Source organism: Biomphalaria glabrata, chromosome 12 (genome assembly GCF_947242115.1).
Source record: "Biomphalaria glabrata chromosome 12, xgBioGlab47.1, whole genome shotgun sequence".
In the NCBI taxonomy this organism is placed as follows: domain Eukaryota; kingdom Metazoa; phylum Mollusca; class Gastropoda; family Planorbidae; genus Biomphalaria; species Biomphalaria glabrata.
In genome coordinates, this window is record NC_074722.1 from 29,923,617 (window position 1) to 29,947,575 (window position 23,959).

Below are 23,959 nucleotides of genomic sequence, written 5' to 3' on the forward strand. Positions count from 1 at the left end.
GTTACGAAACAAATATTATATAGACCTGGAAGTCAAAGGTCGAGATCCGTAACTTTAGCTATAGACGAGTAGACTCAGTAGAGTGTATAATTACTAACACAAGTGACAAGATATTGCTAGATCTACTAATTTAGTAGCTAGGATCTAGATCTAGTGTTTTAGACTGTATACATCTAATCTAGTTTTGAATTTTTTTTTTCAGCGAAGGAAGCAAATGATGTTATTTTTATTCAGTCTATTAATTCAAGCCCACAACTATATTATAATAATAATTTATTATTATAGACATCTATAGCTTACATTGCTTTTAATAATTTACAGTAAATTACAATTACAGTACTACCGTTATATCTACTAGATCTAGATCTAGTACTAATACTACTACTATCTATACTAACTGTAACGACACTAACTCTAATTATATTAATTATAACAACTTGAAGATTATAGATCTAGAATTATCATAATATAATATAAGAACAATATCATAACAATAAAAGAACTCACAAACAACACTTATTCTTTCAAAATTGAAAAGAATATATATTACATTAGCCCAAAAATCCTGCAGGATCCACCACACAATTTAACCAGGCAGCCATCCATGATCAGGAAGAATACATTAAAGAGACCAATTTATTTTCAGCTGTGGGTCATGCTGATACCATGATTAATCAAATCAATGAACTTCAACAGTTACAATAATTATAATATGTTATAATACAGATTCTCTCAATTGACATGAAGGTTATAATAATATTCATCTGCTAATGCCTTTTTAATACATTTTCAGATGATAATCAGTATAATTGTTTTCTTGTCATCATTTTTACAACTCACTCTGTCTGTATGGCTGTTTGTCTGGTAAAAAGTTTGTACATGTTATTTCTCCTACACCCAATCTTGGCTCAAGCTGAAATTTCGCACAATTATATCTTTTACCTGACAACACAAAATCAATAAAAAAAATTAACCAGTTAATTGACTATTGTGTTTGGTATCTTGAACAAGGGAAAGAAATTGTACTTGACTGAATTACAGTGGTATAAATTATGTGAACACAAAGCTGAAAAATAGGACAATAAGGCTATAGAAACAATAGATAACTATACAATCTTCCATGTTCACAAGCTCTCCTATAGCAGTGTTTACACCCTGTTAGCTTGAGAAGCTTAGATTATGACTTACTAATTTCCCCTTTTTTTGAATTTTTATAAATGCTTTTTTATTGTTAGTCTAAATCTATTACAAATTTACATGACTGATCCAAACTAATTGATACAAGTATGCTTAATATAAGCTTTGTTTTTTTTTTAAAAGTATTTTAAAAAATATTTTTTTGTTAACTTCTTTTGTAAAGCTATAAAGCTGTAAAGCTAAAATTTAAGCTAGACTCTTACCCAGAGAATGGAAGAGGTGTGGCAAAGCATTGTTGGTGATGGCCCTTTCTCAAGCTATGCTGAATTTGAAAAAAAATTGACAGAATATGAGAGAGTTGTTGGCTGTGGTAAGTAATAATAGTTGTAATTTTTTAAACAAAACTTTTTTAAGTTACGTAAATTTTAATAGAGTAATTGTTATCATTGCTACTAAGTTTTTCTTAAGATCTGTTATGTTTTTCAATTATTAAATGCTAGTTGTATATCATGTCATGTGAATTATTTGTCAGTGCATTATGGGTTACTATATAAGCATGAAACTCTTATTCCTAGTCAACTAGCAGCTTAAAAATGTCCTTATATTTTTTTAATGAAACTTTTAGAATACAATCTTATCCATTGCTCATGTGTCAAAGTGAGGCATGAAACTTGATTACATTTAGCAGTGTTGAGATTGTTTACTTCTTTGATGAACTAAACATTCTCTTTATCAGTGCCCTTTAATTAAATTATGATATGGTTGTAGTTAGAAAGAAACTTTACTAAAGTCAATTTATTGCTTTTTCAGCCTTTGCCAAGGCTAATGCTTCAAGTGTTGAATATGAAAACAAGCGAAGAAAACAAATCATTCCTACTGAATATGTTTATGCAAATTGCACATTTAAATGTGTGCATTTTGGTAAGCCAAGGACTTTATCTACAGGTCAGCGAAAAAGCAAACGGTAATTTCATACTATTTGAGTTTTTATATTTGTAGATCTATCTATGCCTTCATTTATTTTTTAGTAGTAAATTTAGAATAATCTTAAATGTAAAGCCTCATGCAAAGCTAAAATTATCAATCTTTTTTATTTATACAAGTGGGCATTGCATTGCAGAATGCTTGGATATGTGGATTTGGCATCAAAACAAGCTAGTTATATTAATTTATAGTAGAAAAATGTTGTAAAAAGCTTGGAGACAGCCATAATTAGAAAAATTGTCATTGGTGCCCCGGTTTACTTCCCATTGGCTTGTGGGATAACATTACTTAGCTTGGCTTGGCTCCCTAAGAAGGGGGCTCGAGGTTCGACACCCGGCTCGAGCAGAATTGTGTTTACTGAGCGCCTAAAGGCAGCATGGAAAAACCATCTCCTAGATATCCCCTCCCCCCCACTGGTCCACAACTGAGATTGGACCAAAGCACTCTAAGCTATAAGCATGAAAGTAGCGCTATATAAAAGCCATAATTTAGAGACATCATTGTATTGTGTTATCCATGAGGCAACCCATTCCATGCTCTTATAGCAATAGGGATGAAGGAGCATTTATTTGTACAAATTTGTCCTAGCATATGGATTGAGGAATATGCCCTTATCCTTGTGTCTTTCTGAGTATTTTATTTATTTGAAGATTATGGTTTAGAGTTTTAAAGTATAATTGCTACTTTACTTTTGAGTCTTCTATCCTGAAGGCTTTCTAAATTTAGTGATTTTACTAAAGGTGTTACTCTAGTCAAATGTGAATATTCATTTGTTATGAATCTCACTGCTCTTTTTTGTGTCTGTTCCAGTTTCTTAATGTTTTCTTGAGTTGAGAGGTCCCAAACAGAGGATGCATATTCTATTACTGGCCTAACCAACGTTATTGCTGAATTTCTTGTGACATTTTTTTTCTTTTTTTTTCTTGTGTCGCTATAATTTTTCTGTATCTCCTGGCAAATTTCAATCTTTGATATTATCCACCAATTTTTAGTTTTTCTTAACTTTCTTATATAATATATATATTAATGTTAAATAGAGATGTTAATGCAATATTGTATTTTTATAGTGTTCTTCCTTTAGACTGCACAGCCAGATTCAAGATTAGCTTCAAAAGTGGGGCTTTATATGTTTCCAAGAAATGCCTTGAACACAAATACCATGAACTTGTCCCAATTTCTTCAAAGTAAGTTAAGGCTTAATAAATGTGATATTAATAGTAGTATAAAATGTAACAGAAACAGGAAATAAATAAAAAAACTCATGTAGTCTCAAAAAGATAAATAAATAAAAAGCCCTTTTTGAAACTAGAACTCAGTAAGAAAAACAATGTCAATCTGCTTTTCCTGTTGATTTTAAATACATGAATGAATTAGCTCTGCACTACACTGTTTAACCAAAGGAGATGCGTATCAAGGGCCACAATCCAGTAATGAAACTTGTTCATTATGTCACAAATATATTGATACCAAAATCGCGAATAAAATTATAGAAATACCTTTTCATTATCAAGAGTGTTCTAAGAAAAGATTTTGTTTAAAATTGAGGAGCATGTATTTTTAAGGGTCACACACAAGATTTGTCAACTGTCCTTTTCCATTCCTCTCTGTCTTTGCCTTGGATATTTTTAAAATACACAATTTCCTAAAAAAAATTTTAAATTACTCATGTTAATTGCATTTTTGTCAAAATATTTCATGTCAACAAAATGGAACTTTTGATTGTGACAAACACATTATTAAAAGTGTGGCTCTCCCATCAAATTTTATGCCCTGAAAACAATATGATAGATGCAAGTTTAAATATTTTAAATGTGAAAATTATTCTCCAAATGATAGTCTGGCCAGAGAGAATGTGTTAATGATATGCTTGTATTTTAAAGGAGTTTCAGTTATCATTAAATTGATAATAATAAGTAATAAGACAATGGCAGTTGGCAGGGTAGGAACCATAGACAATCTAAATGATAGTCCACAATGCACACAACACTACCAGGAAGTCATACTAATAAAAAAGTAATTATATGTAATTGTAATAATGTGTAAAGTAATAATGTGTAATGTAATAATGTGACCTAAGTTGCAGTCTTTCACCTTACATTTGCCAACATTTAAGTCAGAAATGAAAACCAAAATAATGTTAATTTTAACTCAGCATAAGTGTGTTAAGGTTGACTACATCTTAAATAGGATAAATGAATTAAAACAGCCTTTGAAGAACACTATTGAGGTCTATAAATCAACATATTTTTAAGTGTAAAACCATTAGCAACGGTGGTACATTTTTAAAAACAATATGAACTATAAATCAAAATGACTTTACCAGTTCAAAGTGTAAAACATTAGAATATAACTTGCAAGTACAAAAATATATTCTCACAGAAACATTTGCTAAAAAAATGTATGCCATGTTCATGGTTTAACATAAAAACATAAAATAACTCTTTCTTTGTTAGTAAAATCTCTAAAACTGTGGGTGAAATTACTAAATTTTTGAATCATTTATTTTAATTAATTAAAAGAAGAAAAATATAGTTCACATAAATAAATATATAAATAATTCAAGGTATAAATGTAAAAGTAACTAAATACTTCAACAGCCACTGAAAAAAAATTGGGTTAAGGAAACCTGATTTTTTTTTCAAAATAAATTATCTTTTCCTAATAATGTTTTGCATCATGGGTGGGGAAATCAGGAAAGAAAAGGAAGAACTCATCATCCATAAGTCTACATCTCAAAGATAACATTCCATTTGACCAAAATGAATTCTAGAGAATTTAAAAGCTTGATATAAACAACAAACCATAGCCATATTTTTCAACATAGTCATTTATTTCAAGAATGTATAATGCTAAGAACTTTCTGTGGCTCTTAATACAAGCCACTTTTTTTTTTAATTGGTTTATGGCTCATAACATATTGGGGCCAACTGCTTTAAATAACAGTGCCTTTTACTCTCTGTTTCTGAATTTTTGTCATATATTAAATGGAATCCATGTTTATTATGAAATATCTAATAGAATAATTAATTTCAACCTTTGAATTATTGATCTAGCTTGCTCCTTGCTGAGAGTGGAGCACAGGCAAGAAGACAACAACAAAAGGAAACCAAAAAGGCCTTTAAGAAAAAACAAACGAAAGCTGCTAAAAAATCTAAACTACAAGATGCCAGCACTCAAACAGGTAAAGTGACTGTTTCATTTCTATCCAATGTCTGTTGTTCTCCACCTCTTGGGTTTGTAGGATTTCACATTCTTTTATGCTACATTGAAAACAAACACAATAGTAGTATTTTTTGGCTCCTTTTTTTTTTTTTTTAAGATAACGTCATGCATTAGTCTCATTAGACTTATTTATTATTTAAAAGTTTAATTTAAAGAAACGAATAACTATGAGGGTAGATGGAAAGGTTTATACTTGCCTTAGGTAAACAAAAAGTCTAAATAAAGCATGCTTACATAAGAAGTTCTATATGTTATCTTATATAATACAGACGTTACTTCAAAAAAGAAGATGATTACGTCCTACGATGTTAAGCATTACATAGATGACACCACAAAAGGGTATACAATGTATATTGTGATTAAAACCATATTTACTAGATAAATAAGAATGGATGAGCCTAGTCTACTAACAAATAAGTAACTTTATGGGATTGATTGAAATAACACTGACATTGCTAAATTTTCCTAGCATGTGTTATTGTTTTATGTTACAATTTATAGACACTACTTTAAAAATAAAAGGCCATTGTGTTCTTAAGTTATAATTAACAGATGTTCCTTCAAGAAAAGAAAATGATTACATCCTATGCTTATCCATATGTTTAACTCTTTCTCTCCTAATTGATGATACCATCATTGATTTGACGTCATTAAATTAATGTTTAATTTTATAAACTTTATTTTGTGTTATATAAAATAGCATGCATCTTCCTTTAATTCTATACCAAATAAAACATTTTCTGATAACAAAAGACAATTGAAGCTTAATCATAACAGGGTAGTGAAATAGTTATGAGCAAAATTAAGAATTCCATCGAAACAGGGAAAAATAATTACAGAGAGAAAGAGTTAATCTAGTCTTCACATGCTATAGAGACTTAAACTCTGAATGTCATTGGTTTTTCTGACTGATTTAGACAACCTGTTCTATGTTTTGGGAGTATTCCAGTATTAATCAGCCATTTTTTGTTAATGTAATTTTTACCTTAGTTTATCATTGCATTAACCAATAGAAATGTATTTTTTCTTTGTCTTTATTTGAGTATTTTATTAGGTTATGTCTATATATTTGTAAGTTATGAATTTTTGTTCTAAATACTAATATTTTTTTTGTTTTAATCTGATTGTACACCTAAGTACATCTAATTTTAAGAAATTACTCATGGTATTACTCTTGTCAATGCCCACTATTCACTCATAATTAACCGTACTGCTATTTATGTTCACCTTTTTTTTTTTAATTGAGCTATCACAATAAAGAAATTATTTTCTAGTATTGGGTAAATTGTGGAGAATCTCAGAGATATTTTTCTATGAATCTGAGGTGACTTAAGATATTTTATTTACAAATATTGTTATGCAGCTCACTATTATTATTGATATGAGAAGAATAACTAAATCTGTACAAATACTTTGGAAGCATATTTTGATAGAACAAAAAAAGAGATAAACAATTATACTACAGATATTTTATTCCTTACAATGCCAGATTGCCCTTCATTGAAGTTCATGTTTTAATAAACACTAAAGTTAAAGTCTTGCATGTGAACTCCACCTTTGGTCCAAAACTCAATTACATTGTCAGATTTGAGCTCTCAATAAAAGTCAAGAGCAAAACATAACCATTTAGACAATGACATGCTTAAGAAAACTAGTAAATGTTGCCAAGACCACTTAAAAAAGGTTGACATAGGAGAGCATAGTTGATGTCATAGTTCATAGGATCTTAGCTGACTGTTAAGACAATCTCCTCCATGATAACTCTTCATAAAGGAGAAAGAATAATATAAGTAGAGAACTCCAACTTCTGCCAATAACTTTTTTCAATGTCTACAAAATAATACATGCAAAAAGTTTAGAATGCACCTTAATTTCACAGGGTTGACAGAACATTCTGGAAGTTGTCACTGTGGGGCAGTGAAGTTCAAGGTTTGGGCTCCAGAAAATGTTGATGTATTTGAATGCAAGTAAGAAAAAGTTTATGTTCAATTGTAAAATTAATCTCAATCTATCACTGCTCCTTTTGAGATATATCATGTGTACTTTAAAGCTGGTGTCAAAGAAGGAAAAAAACTGTTGTTTCGTTTTATCAAAAATTAAAAAAAAAGAAAAAACTTTCACAAATCTTTTATCCATTTTCATAATGCTCAGTAGTTCCTCCCCCTTTTACATTATTTAATCTTTGGATATATTGTTGCTGACAACTGTTCATTTATTTCTAAGGCCCTTTCTTAATGAGGGTGTCATGCACAAGATCTTTTTGTTTAGCCATTTTGGGAAATACTGAAAATTAAATACAAAGGTTTAATAGAAAGCTAGATTGTGAATGTATCAAAAGTTTCTTTCTTAGTAAGCATCTAAGAGGTAAATAACATTTATATTTATATATCTGTTACAAATTTCAATGTATCTTAGACTAACATTTTTAAATTGATATTTTTGGTCTTTCTGACAGTTGCAGCATTTGTACCAAGAAGCAGAATTTTCATTTCATAGTACCAAAAAATAATTTTGTTCTCCTTCAAGTAAGTTGAATTTCATCAATTTCACTACTATGTAGGAAAAGACTTGAATGTAACAAGCTTCTTTAAGATATATCAATTTACTCCTGCAAAGGCAGTGAACTTATCTTTGAGAGAAAAATTTACCTGGAAATATATTGTTAAAAGTTGTAGAATTTTTTGTCCATGCATAAAAACACAAGAGGAGAATATGTTACTAACAGATTTAACTGTGAAAATACATAAAGAAAAATACATTTCTTCAAACATATCCTCAGTTCATGTAGTACATTTGTCTTTCTATTTAAATATTTTATATATATTAATTTATAATGGTACCACATATACATTCTTAAAAAAAAAGCTAGATAACAATTAACTAAAAAAAAGCTAGATAACAATTAACTATCAGTAAATAAAACCTTGCCAATTAGTTTCTTATTACGCAAATTCCATTTTTCTCCCATTTTCCATTCTCAAATCAAGTTGAAATTAAGCATAATTATTCAGTCGAAAACAATACAATCAATCCAAATATTAACCAATTAAATAATCATTTAGTAGTTAGTAATGAATTTTATTATATCTATATATATATATATATATAGAGAGAGAGAGATAGAGTAGAAAGGGAGCTAAACCCTGTAATTTTTAGATTAATGGCAGTAATTAGCAGCTATTTCCCTTTAGCTAAGTTTTTTGTTTTAAAAAGTATTCTTTTTTCTATTGCTTGTTTTTGTTACAAAATCATTAAATTTGAATTTCTAATTTTTTTTTTTACTGTAAAATGAAGAAGAATTTACATAGCTGATGATGACTAGGATTTCTCTTCTGATATACCAGGGAAGCAATATGCCTTCTGCAGTATTACCATCTGCTTTAGTGCTACATATTCTCTCTGGAATGTACTTGGATTTGTTTTTGTAGAAATGGCTTTACATGTTGTGCTTGTTCTTTCACAGGGAGAAGGTAACATTACAACCTACACATTTAACAAGAAGTTAGCTAAGCATACATTTTGTAAAACATGTGGTGTTCAGAGTTTCTATACACCTCGTTCCAACCAAGACGGCATTGGTAATAGATCTATATATTTTAGTACTTGTTCATGTTTGTAAGATTGATACATTGTGTACTTACAACTTAACATTTAAATTACTGGTATAAACATAGAACTTAACATTTAATTGTTTTGATAAAAAAAACTACCTACAGCCAGTGAGAAATACATTATGCAATCATTTTTTTGCTGAATCAGGCACTTGTGCCAACATAATTTTAAAGTACCGGTAGATTAAAATTTATTTTCTTTAGGTATCAAGTCTAAGGTCTCCCAAGTGTTTATCTTTTTAAGAGCTTATCATTATCTACTTAGGTATACAATCAGTTAAATTGAGGTCTTTTTTTTTTAGGTGTCATGCCTCATTGCATTGATTTTGGAACTATTAAGTCAGTGAATGTAAAGAAATTTGATGGACAGAATTGGGAAGACTCCTATGCCAAATCTAATATTTCTGTATATTCGAAAGAATAATGTTATTCTTGTTAAACAAAATATATTTATAAAATTTAAACAAGATGTGTGTTGTTGTTTTTTTGTTACTAGTCTCTACTGTAAATATTTCAATAGTCATGCCACCTTTGCGCTAAAACATTATTTTTAGCATTTTTATACCATGTATTAAGATTAACAAATATTATTGTGAAAGTCTAGGATGTAAGTAATGTATATGATAAAATATCAACTCTTGAGAGTTTAATCATAATATTCATTTAATGTGATCTAGCTAATTATATTTTGATAAAAATGCTCCATTAAATAGAACAAGTTACTTTTTTTACTGTGTCCTTTTCACAAAGTAGACCTCAAAAAATGTGTTTATTACAAAGTTTGAAAAATATTTATTGTTTAAAGGCCTAAATGTGTCCTGCTTTTATTTTGTCACACACATTAATAAAAGCTCAAAAAATGCAACCATAGTAAATTATCCATTTATGTATTCTTTTTTTTTTTATAATTAGGCTAACAAATCTCAATTTAACAAAAACAATATTACTGGTATCATACAAATGTGTTTATTGTTTGGTTCTGGTAAAACACTCCTACAATGTTATTCACAGTACTAATTGCAAACAAAACATTTTCCTTATATAACCTAGCTTAGTGACAAGTCTTATGCTCAAACATAAGCATACCTAACAGGAATTAAGAGTATTCCCCAGACATCAACTACCAATTAAATGTTTTCAATTTTTTTTATTTTTTTTTTACAATTTTAAGTTGTCTTAATTTGCATAATAAACAAGAGTCGCAGCATCAGTTTCACACGAACTACTGGTATTATATATCAATGCAGTATACATTTTTTAAAATGTAGAGCATTCAGAAGTTTCTTATTTAATAGAACTTTATAAAATATTAGAGAAACTACCAAAACATAGGAAATCAGGAAGATGTTAAAAGTTTATAGGAAAGATATTAAACTTTTACCTTTCTTACTATTTAAGCTGAAAGTTAATCAACTGAACAATTTAATATGGCAAATGTCATTGAGAATGCTAAGTGTTGCTTGCAATCTTTTTTTTTTTAATGAATACATTGTTGTTGTTTTTTCATTGTTTAAAAAAATAAAACAAAAAAAAAAAATGAAGTATTTGTAAATAAGTTAAACTTGGCATGAGCATCAATCCTATGTTTAGAACACCTGATCATGATGCAGGGGAGACAAACTCAGCCAAACAACAAAATAAAACCTTAAATAACATTGTGTCCCCAAAAAGTTATGTACAAACATCACAGTAGAACAAAACAATGGTACAGAAAGAAATAGAACCATTCTAGACCTTTCTGTTGATATGAGTTCATTCAGGTCAATGGTATGTAATACACTTTTCAAAGTCTTGAAAATGTTGCTTAAAATAAAAAATCAACAATTTTTTTCTAAATCTGAACAAAAGAGAAAATAAACAAACTTCCTTTAAAAAAACAATACAGGCCTGTACAATCTGGCTGTAGATGAGAAGTAAAGGGTAACTTAATGGTAATATTTAACTAGCACAGAAAATTGGGTTTACAGTCAACATAAATGTGTAAATGCAATAACAAAAAGTTCCTTGCAAATCTATTAAGACACATTAAGTAAAGGTAGATTTTTTAAATTCCTGCTTCTTTCATATTGTTCTTATAATAAATGAATTTAAATTTTGAACATAACTTAACACCTCCCCCCTTATTGTTATATCATATAAGGGTGCTACACTTTGTCTTTCTTTTTAACAATTCAATCTAAGGAAACAGTCTTCAAGTTCAAAATTTAAGGAAGAGTGCAGTATTTCACATACAGACCCAGATGTGACCTGCATATTTTGCCACATCATTGGGAGAAATTTTGTTTTAAGAGGTGAAGGAGTAATACATGATAAAAATGCTTATTTTCAGTATGTTCAAATAAAAATTCTATGCATTAATGGAGTTCATTAAAAACAGATTTTAGTGAATTAATAAACATGTTATTTAAATAAATAGCAAATTGAAAAAGGGAATGGGAATGCCATAGAATAAACCATTGGACATATTCTACAGTTCACTGAACATTTTAATGACAAAAGCTATCAAACATTAAAAACGTGAATGACAGCATGGTTGGGGTTTTTTCTTTAGACAAATAGATCTTTTATTGTGTATTCAGGTAAAGTTTGGCTTTCTTTTAACCAAATATTTACTTTCTGTCTTGTAGATAATTCTTCATGATCATAAAAGTTTGCTGGATGGCAATTATCTCTTTCTATTCTGAATAAAATATTTTCAAAATTAAGAAACAAAAAGCAATTCTTAAACAGAATAGAAAAAGTACAATACAAATTGGAATTTCGAATGTAACTCAGTAGGCTTACACGAGTGTTTTGTATTAAAAAAATAAGATAAAACCCAAGCACAAAAAAACGATTTTTTAATAAGTCAATAATCTCTCATCCCAATAATTTTTGTTTCCACTGGCCCAAACAAATTTTGTGTTTGATCAATGTAGGACAAGGTTCCAAATTTTTTTGATATTTTTTCATCTTTGCAAAAAGATTGTCTGTATGTAAAGGATTTTTTTCTCACTAGGCTTCATAATATTCATTTCCAGTCTACAATTTATTACAAAGATCTTTTCTAAAAAGAGTGTTTGTAATATACACTTACAACAATATGTATACATCTATAGGAACTATGCTGAGACCTAAAAAAGATGTCAGGTAAGCATAGAACAAAAAATATGTCGCAAGCATTTCAACAAGTGTTGCACTGGAAAGGTCCATACTTTCTTCCTAGCACAGGAGCACTTCATTGTCAAGGGTCCCTGCTAATCACCAGAGCATGAGAGACAGGTTTCACTTCAACAAGGACAATTATTTCTACAAAAAAAACCTGTGTTGGCTTTTTGTACTTTTTTTTTACATGCTGCAGCGACCAGCTCAAAGATATTGTACATGGAAAAAAGCGTTTCTGTGGAAAGACTGTCAGTGGAAGGCATAGAGGATGAGGAGTATGATACAGACAGCAATCACAAGTCCTAATATTATGGAGTCTCTACGCTTCCTGAAGTTGATTCTCTGGACAAGGCTGTTGATAACTGGAAATCTATCTAAATACTGGTTAAGGATAAGTCTAACAGGTTTAAAGTTGTTTACTGTTTATAAATGTTTCTTCATCTCCCCCCCCCCCCCACCCCAGAATAGAACTTACAATCTTTTATTTACCAACACAGATGCTGTTTCGGCTCATCTAAAATTATTATATCATAAACTTATTCTATTAAAAAAACATCAAAAACAAAAAAAAGCAACAGTTAGACAACATCCTCTAAAATAACCAAAGAATCCACACCAACATGTTTCACTGGCATACTCTTTAAAAGAAGAATAGAAAAAAAAAAAGAAAATATTTTCATTACAACTTTGACTTATTTTGTACCCGATAGAACAATTAATGATAAGTTCTAGAGTTATCAGGGGCCCGGTGGCTGAGTGGTTAAGCGCTTGGCTTCCGAACCTGGGTTCGAAACTCGGTGAAGACCCTGATTTAGAATTTCAGGATTTTTAGGGGGCCCCTGAAAGGGTAAAAATTTTTTGTTTAGAGTTATCTTAATATTATGTAATGTAGAGGAAAGACCCATTCACAAGATTCTGTGCATCTCTAACTTCTAGAGAAGTGTTCAGGAAGAACTAAATTACAACTGCATCACTACACACTTTTGCTTGGCCTGAGATATTTATGTAACTTTAAGAACAATAGGTGAGGCAATAATTCAGGACTCTTTATAGCTACATACATTTTTTTTTTACATACATTCATCAGACAATGATGATCCATAGTATAAATACTAAGCCCAAACCAATTTCAAAAAAGGATACTGGCAACGGCATTGACTCTCATGTTGATTGAATTAAGAAACTTGGACTGTGACTGGAGGTTTTCTTTGGTGGCAATGGCTATGCTGCAAACAATGTTAACAATTAGTTCATGTCTTGTTTTCATGGGTTGCTATTATAAGCTAACAAGTATCTAACAAGTTAAATTAAGGTCTTTTTTTTTCTTAAAGCTCAAGTTTGTTTAATGAAGATGGTAACTACTGAATTTATTCTTAAAAGCATTTTCAAAGAAATTTATTATACTTTATGTGTCATGTATAACAATATGCTAACAAAACTTTACACACATTTTTCTATGCTAAAAATTATTTATTTTTTTTTACACCAAGCAAAAATGGACAATTATAATGGTAAAAAAAAGTTTTTTTCTGGCATTATTTATTATTACAAATTTAATTACATGACAGATCCAAACTAATTGATACAACTACACTTAAAATAATCTTTGTTTTTTCTTTAAAGTTTTTTTTTATTTTGCTTGTTTTAGTAAAGTTAAATGAAGGTATATTAAATGAAAATAATTATTGGATGCCACAGAATGTTTATAAGGCAGTTTCAAAAGTATATAAAAAATAAGTGAACTCCAAACGGTATTTACCTAATTTGTTCATCCACTAATCTCTCTGAACTAAAGAGGAAAAAAAAAAAAAAAAGGAAATTATGTTAAAAAATTAACTTGTGTAATTATGTGTAAATGATCAATTGAGATTTTCTATTTTTTGAAATATAAATAAATTTCAAATTAAAAAAATGCATACTTGCGTATGTGTTCATGTTCTTTGAGATACATATCAGATCTGCGATTCAAAGCTGAAGAATTTTTGTATGCACTGTTTAGAAGAAAGCAAATATAAGTTAATAAATTAATACTGCCATTGAATAACTTATGTCTAGAATTTTAATCAATTAGACTACTGGCTGAGCAATAAAAAAAAAACAACAACCTAACAAACATCTCTTGTTCCAATGCCAAACAAGAAAAAAGGTTCAAACTTTTAATTTTAAATCAAACTCATGCTGATTTATGCCTAATGGTATTCAATGAATGCCCACTGGGCACACCCAGAGAATGGACTCACATGTGCAAGTACATTTTGTGGTTCAATATTAAGTTTGATTTGATACTTATAATTATTGTCTATAAATCAGCATAATGACAAAGAAACTTTTTATTGCTATACGTATAAAAGTATTGCCTTAAACTTAAAAAAAAAAAAAACTTCAATCTTTCAGTGTTTGAGAAAAATACATGATTTGAGTACACAATGCCTCTTTTGTCAACAGGTCAAAGAGCTCCAGAATAAAGTTAAAAACTTTTTATAGACATATTGAAAACTTACTTGATATCCCTCCTTACTGAACCCAACAAGTCTTCTCGTTCTCTCATTGCAGTGATGTTGGCTTTTGTTTTCTGGAACTCATGAGAGTAATCTTGAAGTATGTCTCTGTGCCTCTGCAGAGTGTGGAGCAAAGCTGCACTTGGAGATGTCGTAGAGATATTTTGAGTGTATTCTACCATTCTGTCATTGACTTCTGTCAACTACAAAGAAAGACAGTAAAAAATTGATCAATCCATAAAAACAGCATTTCTAAATAAAAAATATTTAAATTGTAGACAAGGTAACAAAGGTAGTTTGGGTTTTAACACAAGCTCTTAGATGGCTACTGTAAGTACACTGTTAAGCAATGAAATTCAAATGGATGATTTTGGATATTTTTAGCACAATAAAATTAGATTACAATAGTGCTTCTTTTTTTTTTTTTTGGACAGGTGAAAATGTTACTAGTAAAAAAACAGTTAATGTAAATAAAAAAGAGTACCTTTGTGTTAAGAAAATTCATAGGAAATCTCCATGTGTGGATATCAGAAACTTTGAACTACTAACTAACAATAATCACTATCTTATCTTCCTCCATACCAAATGTACATTTTCATTTTAAAGCATGATTGCCTTTGATGATTGCCTTTGATCATTGCCCTCCGATTCATCCTTTTGCCTGTCTAAATCTAGCCATTTTTTTTATTGCAGCGGTAAAGCGCTTGGTCCCAGCTTGGAATCCTTATCTTCTTCTTCTTCATCGTTCTCATTGTTATGTTGGAGTGTTCATATGACTAGACCAATACATGAGATGAACTGCGCAGTAGTTTCCATATCAGGGAACTCTCCATATAGTTTTCTTTCTATTGGAATCCTGATGATGACTGAGATTTTTCGTTTTGGGATCTTTGGGTGCCTCCGAGTCCACCCAGCTCTAATGGGTATCTGACACTAGTTGGGGAAAAGTAAAGGTGGTTTTTCATTGTGCTGGCCACATGACACCCTTATTAACCGTGGGCCACAGAAACAGATATTTTTCACATCATCAGCCCTATAGATCACAAGGTCTGAAAGGGGTACTTTTTAACTACACCAACAAGAGATGGGCAAATATTGCTTTAATTAAACAACATCTGCTGCCCATTTAATCTTGCTTTACAACTATTTTTTTATTTACATACAATGAATACTTTTAACCCTTAACGCATTTACTTACTAAAAAAAAAAAGTGTGTGTTACTATCAGAAATCCAAAAGTATTTTAGCACCATACAGAAAACGGTCCAATTAAAATTTTTCAGATTTAAATATGAAAATATGACAAGGGGACATACTGACGAGAACATCATGCAAAATTAATAATTACTTTTCCCATTTAGATGAAAATTCACATTTCTGTGACCAATTCTGTGCCTCTACTTTACTCTTTATTATACAAATGTAATATTCAGCATCAAGCATTGCTGTAAGTCCTAATCAAATAGATAGGAATTGGTTGTCTTCGATTTGAACCCCTCTAGAGCCAAGTGCAAGTGTTCTTATAGAAAACAATTACCACTTCTTACCTTTGCTAACAATTGGGATATCTCCATAGCCATTGTGTCAAACATATGTTCACTGCTAGCTTTATTCATTAAAGGAGCTGTATCACTGAAACATTCAATGCCACATGGACAATTATTTACATTAAGTAAAAATAAATACAAGAAAAATGGACGCTCAAATACACTGAAACTAATTTGCTACTATCTTAATGACATTAACATCTGTATAATTAATTATTCAAATTGCTATATTTGTGTAGTTAACTTAAAAAAAGGCCCTTTTTTTATTTGGCATTCATTTAACATTTTTTTATTACTGAGTTTTTAATCAAAATTTTTAATTAAGCATATAAAGTTAGGTAGGGTTTTTTTTTATTTAATGCAAAGAAAAGGGTGAAAAAGTTAAAACCAAATTTATTCTTTTATTCTTTAAGGAGAAAAAAAAAAACAACAGCAGGAACATGATTTCCTTATAAAATATTTTAAGGCAATCTTAGTTGTTGTTTTTTGATAAAAGCACATTCATTTGCATTTTACTGAAGATCTAGTTACTATGCAAAGCAGGGAATAAAGTTTCATTTTTTCATGTTAACAAAGGAATCAAAACAAATAGTATAGTTTTTAATTATTAAATTAATGATGCAAAAAAACAGTGATCATGAGCACACAAGAAATTTAATAATACATTAAAAAAAAATAATAATAACATTCATAGTCTGATTTTTCTTTAAAGGATAAAAGTAAATTTAACTTTATTTTGTTTGTTTTGAAAAGCATCAAATTTTAACATTCTAGTTTCTGAATTCTGAAGTAAACAAAGCAACCTCAATCTACTCCATAACCAAATATAATTTTTTTTTTTACAGATATTAAAAATAAACCAAGATCACAAGAAAAAAAAAAGGAATGGAATGATTTGATTTGGGCAACAAAAAAGAGATGTTGGTGAGAAGTTTTCGGGAAATCTGCTCATGCAATTCAAAGAAGAATAGAGTCTAAACTTACCTATTCTCAGGCTTGTTAGTAGAGTTAGTATAGAGAGGAAGGCTGAGAGTAACAAATATATGGTATTTATAATAGTTCACAGTTTGTCATTATTTGTCTTTTAAACTAGTTATGTTTTAACCCAGCTTTGTTCTGTTTTTTTTATTGTTGTTTTTGCTTTTTAATATTATAAAAGGTATCTATGCTGTTTAAATAGTTAAAATCTATGTCATAATCATAATGCCTCTTTGACCTAACTCTACTAAATCTAATAATTTCTCTTGTTAGGGCCTTATTAAGGCATTCATGCCAAGTTTCATCAAGACTGGTCAAACAGTTTTGATTTCTAAGGCATTCATACATATTACATTATATATATATATTAGATTAAACTATTTTGAAGGGACAGAGGAGGCCAACGACACTAGTTTAGTCACCTTTCTTTAAATTTTACTAAACATGATATTCTGATAGAGAAATAGTCAAGTGAAGATGTATTCTAATAAATTTCAAGGAAATTTTTTTTTAATTAAAAAGTTACAAGTTAAAAGTTAAAATGAATTAATTTTTTTACTCATGACAAAAGTGACATAAGTAAACATAAAGTTTCCCTTTCAGACCTTGAGCTCTAAGGGCTGATGATGTTCAGGTCATCTGTAAACTATAGTAACTATTGACAAACTGATTTTTAGATATTTGTAATATTTACCTGTCATAATCCCTCTGTGATGAATAGCTAGTTCCTAGCTTACTGAAGGACACCAATTTAAGGTCAACTTCATTTTCCAATTGTCTTGCTTGTCGTCGCAAGTCTAAATTGAAATAAATTCAATTTTAATGTACAATACAAAACTAAAGGACATTTAATGTGAAATATTTTATCTCAAAGTGAAGCACTTATATAGAGAAAAAGCCCATTATTTTTTTGCCTTCAATCTTATCTTTTATCTCTCTAGGCTTTAGCCTCAACCAGCATATATATATATCCTATCTGATAAATGTTGATGCACAATATTTTGGTGCTAAATGTTATTATAAAAGTTCATTTTATTATATCTTAAAAGAAAAAATAGTGTTGTTTTTTTTTGGTGCCAAGAAGGATTTCCAAAATGCACTAAATTTATCCATGTACAACAATCTGTAGAATAGGAGATTATCATTTTTTTAAATATTGAAAAATTTAATGGAAAAAAAATAATCTTGGACCATAGTATCAACCAAGATTGATGGCTGATATATGGTCAAGTTGTTCTGACCAGCTCTTGTGTCTTGCATAATGCCAGTGACTTGAGCTATTATGATTAGTTGAAATTAACATCAGTGTTTCATTTCAAATAGGAGGCTGCATTCATTACAATTATGTTGTTTTTTTTTCTCCAGAACTTTTTTCTACCTAAGATCTAAAATATTGTAACCAAATTTAAAATAGATCACAATATTGAAAGAATTGAGAAGAAAATGACACAGAGTGGTAGGCCCGACCTAGAATCCAAGGAATTAATGCATTTGTCAATATTTGTTTTTAGTTAAGTGTAATCTCTTGAGAATATTTTCACATCATTTATTGGTCGACCAGGTACAAATCATGGTCAAGGTGAGACGTCAGTCCCAAACACCAAGTCTATCATTTACATTGAACTGTTAGAATTGTGGAGCTGGCTGCCATATATTTTTTACATTATTATATTACCATTTTGCCACAAATCACTAATGTGCTACCAATTTAAAAAAGACAAAGGTGGAAAATATATGCTAATAAAACTAGATCTAGCAAGTGTTAGGTACAACCCTGCTCTCCCTCACTTTGATTCTGTCTCTCCTCTCTGCCTAAATTAATAATCATGTACTAAGCAAGTTTTAAAAAAGCTGCAGTAGAGGAAACAGGAAGGGACAATTATTGATAGACCAGGTACCAAATTAGATCTATTCACAATCACTGAGTGGAATGAGCAGGTCTTACCATAAGTTTTTTTTTTTTGTTAAATAGATGGGCTACAGGTACAGGATAGCACAGGTAAAGTGTCCAATGACCAATGCCGTTGGCAATGCTAATGGCTTAGTCAGCCTTAGTAAGTCATGGCATGGCATCAGTTATATTGTTATATTATTATTATACACTGGCGCCTACAGTTACTTACAACTTACAGTACACCAGTACACAGACTGTGACAGACACTGAGACAGAACAGTGAAAGTCACAGCCTACTCAGGCAACTGTGACTGTCTCAGTCAGTGTCTCACTCTCAGTGTGAGTGTCTGAACTGCTAAGACTAAGATCATCATCTACATTTTAGACATTTAGATTTTAGATCTACATTCAGAGACATTCTACATTGATGATTGAATTTGAAGTCTAAGTTAACTAACTAAGTACTCTAACTGTAACTCTTAGCTCTAAGTCACCAACTTGATTAAGTTAAGTAAGTAGATCTAGAATCTAAGTCTAAGACTAATCTAAGACTAAGACGTCTAAGTCTAAGTACTAACTAAGTTAGTTACGTAGTTAACGACAACGTTACGACGTAGAGTAACTTACATCTATCGAACACCTTCGTTTTAAGGTACTTATCGAACACCCCATTGTATTTTTTAAAATTCTCCTTTATTTCGATGATTATGAAGAAACTAGTCCATTCTTATTGTGCATCGTCCATTTCTTGATAGTTAAGTTATAATTAGTTTCATTTTCACCCGAGGATCATTTTTTTACTTATATTCAAAGTGCATTGGTAATATTGGTATAAAAAATTCACATTTTTTGAACTCTTGGGAAGAGTGGAGTGAGTCTCGGGTTAAGGGTATTTTTTAATGCTAATGACGCTTCAGCTCAAAAAAACTATATAATACGCTTCTAATTAGGCTGAGAAATATTTACAACTATTTATTTGAAAGTGTCCTTTGTTACCTAAACATGAAAATTGAGGTTTAAAAAGGGGGTGTTCGATAATAGCAGTTTTTATATAAGCAATCTCAGCTTCGTAAGATATCGAACGCCATTTTAATGTTAAAAATAAACATCAAAGGGATATAACCCAAAGAAGACAAAATATTTAAATTATATATTTTTTAATTGTTATTTTTTAAAATAATGTAATGCAAAGTACAGTTATAATTTAATCATATGTTACAATTTGTATCAGCTATTTGTGGTTTACCGTAAATGTGCTATATTTTTTTAAGTAAATAGATTTACATCGATATGCACTAATTGTACCCATTTTAAAAGCTTGATTTTATGACACATATATATTATAGCTTGATGCTAATGGCATCTACGGCCCACGAAAACAGGTCGCAGAGTGGAATGTATTCAGTTGTGGAATGTATTCAGTTGTTGTTTCTTTTTCAGATGCCCCATTCTATTAACTTCTGAATTTGCCCCATTCTATTAACTTCTGAATTATGTGTTATAAATACCAATACCTAGCGCATGTGCTTGATGTGAAGAGATATTAATAAAACGAAAGGGCAAAGGGGGAGGTATAGAATGCAGATATGGTATTTTGAAATAAAAATGTCTTGGGCAGGTAAAAAAAAAAAGGTCGGGGGGTGGGGGAGAGAAACAGTCAAGACACTGTATCCAGAGATCATCAATAATTGATCGACCATTAGAATGTGACGTCAGCCTCAAATACATAGAGTCAGTTGTGCTTCTCGATCTAGACGTGTGGCGCCGAGTCTATAAAATTATATATATATATATATATTTGCCATAAAGTATGATAAAGCTCATAATGCGCTACAAAGACACTCCTTTGAAACATCACAAATACACAAAATAATAACAATAACGCATTTAACAACTCTCCTATTCTGCCTACACCCCCTTACCCGCGCTTCCACTCTCCAACATTCACACTTTTTCAGTGCAAAGTAACAACGTAAATTTCAAGACTCAATCCAAACGCAGCCACCAGACTAACACACAACAAAAAAAAAATGGTCAGTGATAGCGTAACACACAGGTGTAAACCAGGCCATCAACACAGCCCCAAAACATTGTTCAAGTTGTAGTAAGAACAATGTTGAGGGGAAAGGGGGAGGAGCCATCAGTCGAGTACCTACGGTCAAGCCGCTAATTAGGTCACAAACACTAGGCATGATAGATACGTAGTATATATAGATATGTTGTTTGTGTGTGTGTGTGACAAATACTAAGCGTGCTCTAAAATACGTTGTTTTTTTTTTTTTTTTTGGTTAACCAGGTGGTTTAGGGAGGGCGGATTTATCTACATCTATAGGTAACACAGCTTGCAAGCTACCATAGGCTTATAGCTTTTCAGCACCCCCCCTCCCCGCCCAGATCGAAAAATATCTAGCACTGACTTTTGGGCTGTTACATACACTGAGCGTGCTAGATCGGCGGCTAGTTACGTAGGGCCGCGTACCGTATGTTTCGTTTTTAGGTCAACCAATTAAACTGTTGTGTCCTGCAATGACTTGGGGAGGGCGGGATTATCTATTGGCTACCAAAGCTTATTAGGCTCTCCCTCAAATAAATAATATCTGGATTTAATTTATTAATGGCCTTATGTCTCAAAATAGCTTAGACCTAAATAAGTACTACGGTAATGCGTTACTGGGCTTAGCACCGTCAGTTTCTAAGCAGAGCTGATCAGTGATAGATTTCTTCGATGTGGACCATTTGAAAATGACTAAAAATCTGTCTTTCTTGACATGGCGTAAAAAGAAAATGATATAAATAAAAAAAAAAATAGATTATAACACTTTTGAAACACCATACTTTTCACAAAATTTTAAGATTATAACACTTTTAAAACACCATACTTCTCGTGTGTTCGATAAGTTCTTAATATGTTCGATAAGATAAGATAAAGCTAAAAAAGTGTTCGATAATTTAAGCTTTTGAAATCATCAACCTGACCCATTTTAACATCAAATATAAGTTTAACTATGAGTATTAATAGAATAAAACATGTCTACTTTTTAAGAAAAATGGATGAGGAGTTCACAGATACAATCAGTTTTTTTCTAGGTCTAATTTTTACGGAGATACACAAATTCAAACATAAAAAATGTCGGCGAATGAGCTTAACTTGTTCGATAAACGTAAGTTACTGTAGTCGTAGTAAGTTGAACTTTTACAATTTTTTATTTACATGGTCATAACAAAACAATCAGATCTATAGACATGCCCAGCCAATAAATAGATATCTAAATCTAGATGTAACAATATTTAGTCTAAATTTAAGAAATATAAAAATAAAAAGCGTGAATACCTTCCCAAAGATTACCCATTTCTGCCATAGTTTTTCTCATGATGTTGGCAATTTCTCGCGAGAAAAACAGAGCTCTTTAGTTTCTCAAAAAAAAAATTGTTGTTGTTGCTGTTGAAGATTTCCGCTAGCTATCAATACGTACATCGACTTTTGTTTAAATCAATTTCACCTCAAAATTTTTATTAAATTATTTCAACCAGACAGACTTTGATTTTGAATTTCTTTTATCTTTAGAAACCATCTCGGCAATATCCGCATTTAGCGTCGGTATTTACACTCCTGGCCATTTTTCGTCGTTGTCAAGACGCATGATCAAGACCAAAAGCATTATCAAAAGGGGGAATAACCTACCGACTTTAATCATGGATAGGAAGAGAGAGAAAATAAACTAATAGAAATAATAGAGCTAAAGAGCCGACTCACAGACCTATATAAAATACCGACCGTAAATACGGATAGCTATGTAGAATGTCCACAGGACATCCTGTATGGAGATCTAATAGAAGGCACTTTTACGTTATACGGATGTATGCAAACGCGACATGAAGCTCTTCAAAATCGACACTGGCAACTGGGAAGAGGTGGCACTGGACAGATCCACATGGAGAGAGAGTATAAAGGAAGGGTCACGGATTGCAGATGTCATACACAACAGAAGCAGAAAGAAGGGTGAAAATGCAACGGCGCCTGGTGATTATATTTGCCCAACCTGCGATCGCAGCTGTGTATCAAGGATTGGCCTCTTTAGTCACACAAGAAGTTGCAAAGGGAAAAGATCGTCTCTCGAGACGTAAAATGCCACAGATGTAGAATGAATAAACAACTAGGAATATATCTATAGATCTACAATTCTACACTATTGCTAGCAGTAGTTTTTATAGGGGGAGGAGAGAATATTATATTATTTTATAATTATTAAATATATTCTTATTAATTACATCTAAAGTACAATTTTCGCAGAAAAAAATAGTGGATCTAGATGTGGCTAGGTCCAGGTACAGATTTTTTGGACTAAAATTTAATCTTCTGAGTAGAACACAAAATATAGAGCACAAATGTAAATAACGAGAAATAATTTCATTTAGTACTCCCTTTAAACATGCCCATTATAGCCCAGTATCAGGTTTGATTAAGGTTATCCCCCTTTGCCCTAATTGCAGCCCTAATTGGCGCGGTTATCGTTTGCGCATTGGCGTCATTAGGTTCCCAACCCTAATCGTGCCAATATCGGCCCAGAATGGGTAAAAGCACTTCTGGATTCATTGGGGATTTCCAGAATCGCGCCATAATCAAGCCCATACTAGCCCCAATGGTATAGTAACTGACATTTTTATTGGGGCTCAATTAAGGATAAACCTTATTGTGCCATTATCGGTCCGATGCTGGCCCTAATGGTTTAGTAACTGAAATATTTATTAGGGCTCAATTAGGGATAACCCTTATTGCAGTGGCTTAGCTAGGGTGGGGGAGAGGAGGGGGAGAATTTGAAGATACCCCCCGGGCCCCCACTTGAGGGGGGCCCCCAAATGAGTGTCCCGTCACGGTCATGTAATCCTGCTTTTCACGTTGTTATATAAGTTACTGACCTTGTTGCATGTACTCCACACAGATTAA

The 23,959-nt window shown here is 31.0% G+C and overlaps 2 protein-coding genes across 4 annotated transcripts; one reads left to right on the top strand and one right to left on the bottom strand.

The window, feature by feature from the left end:
- Positions 1-20: 20 nt before the first annotated feature.
- On the top strand, positions 21-10,838 carry LOC106051543 (centromere protein V-like). Of its 2 annotated transcripts, none has more exons than XM_056006526.1 (9): positions 21-38; positions 1,361-1,507; positions 1,948-2,101; positions 3,189-3,305; positions 5,175-5,302; positions 7,223-7,310; positions 7,799-7,868; positions 8,807-8,921; positions 9,257-10,838. In XM_056006526.1, the coding sequence occupies exons 2-9, from the start codon at positions 1,408-1,410 to the stop codon at positions 9,376-9,378; spliced, it is 894 nt and encodes a 297-aa protein (XP_055862501.1). In that variant the 5' UTR covers positions 21-38; positions 1,361-1,407; the 3' UTR covers positions 9,379-10,838. The 2 variants fall into 2 exon arrangements, with proteins under 2 accessions (XP_055862501.1, XP_055862500.1); XM_056006525.1 differs by lacking the exon at positions 21-38 and adding an exon at positions 470-747.
- Positions 9,898-22,487, bottom strand: LOC106051529 (Golgi SNAP receptor complex member 1-like). 2 transcript variants are annotated; one of them, XM_056006527.1, is made up of 9 exons: positions 22,346-22,487; positions 17,815-17,917; positions 17,127-17,168; positions 16,143-16,227; positions 14,600-14,799; positions 14,018-14,089; positions 13,858-13,887; positions 13,242-13,324; positions 9,898-12,472 (listed from the first exon to the last, which is right to left on the bottom strand). In XM_056006527.1, exons 1-9 carry the CDS (start codon positions 22,383-22,385, stop codon positions 12,348-12,350), a joined length of 780 nt encoding a protein of 259 aa, XP_055862502.1. In that variant the 5' UTR covers positions 22,386-22,487; the 3' UTR covers positions 9,898-12,347. The 2 variants fall into 2 exon arrangements, with proteins under 2 accessions (XP_055862502.1, XP_055862503.1); XM_056006528.1 differs by lacking the exon at positions 17,127-17,168 and having other exon boundaries at positions 22,346-22,486.
- Positions 22,488-23,959: the final 1,472 nt, after the last annotated feature.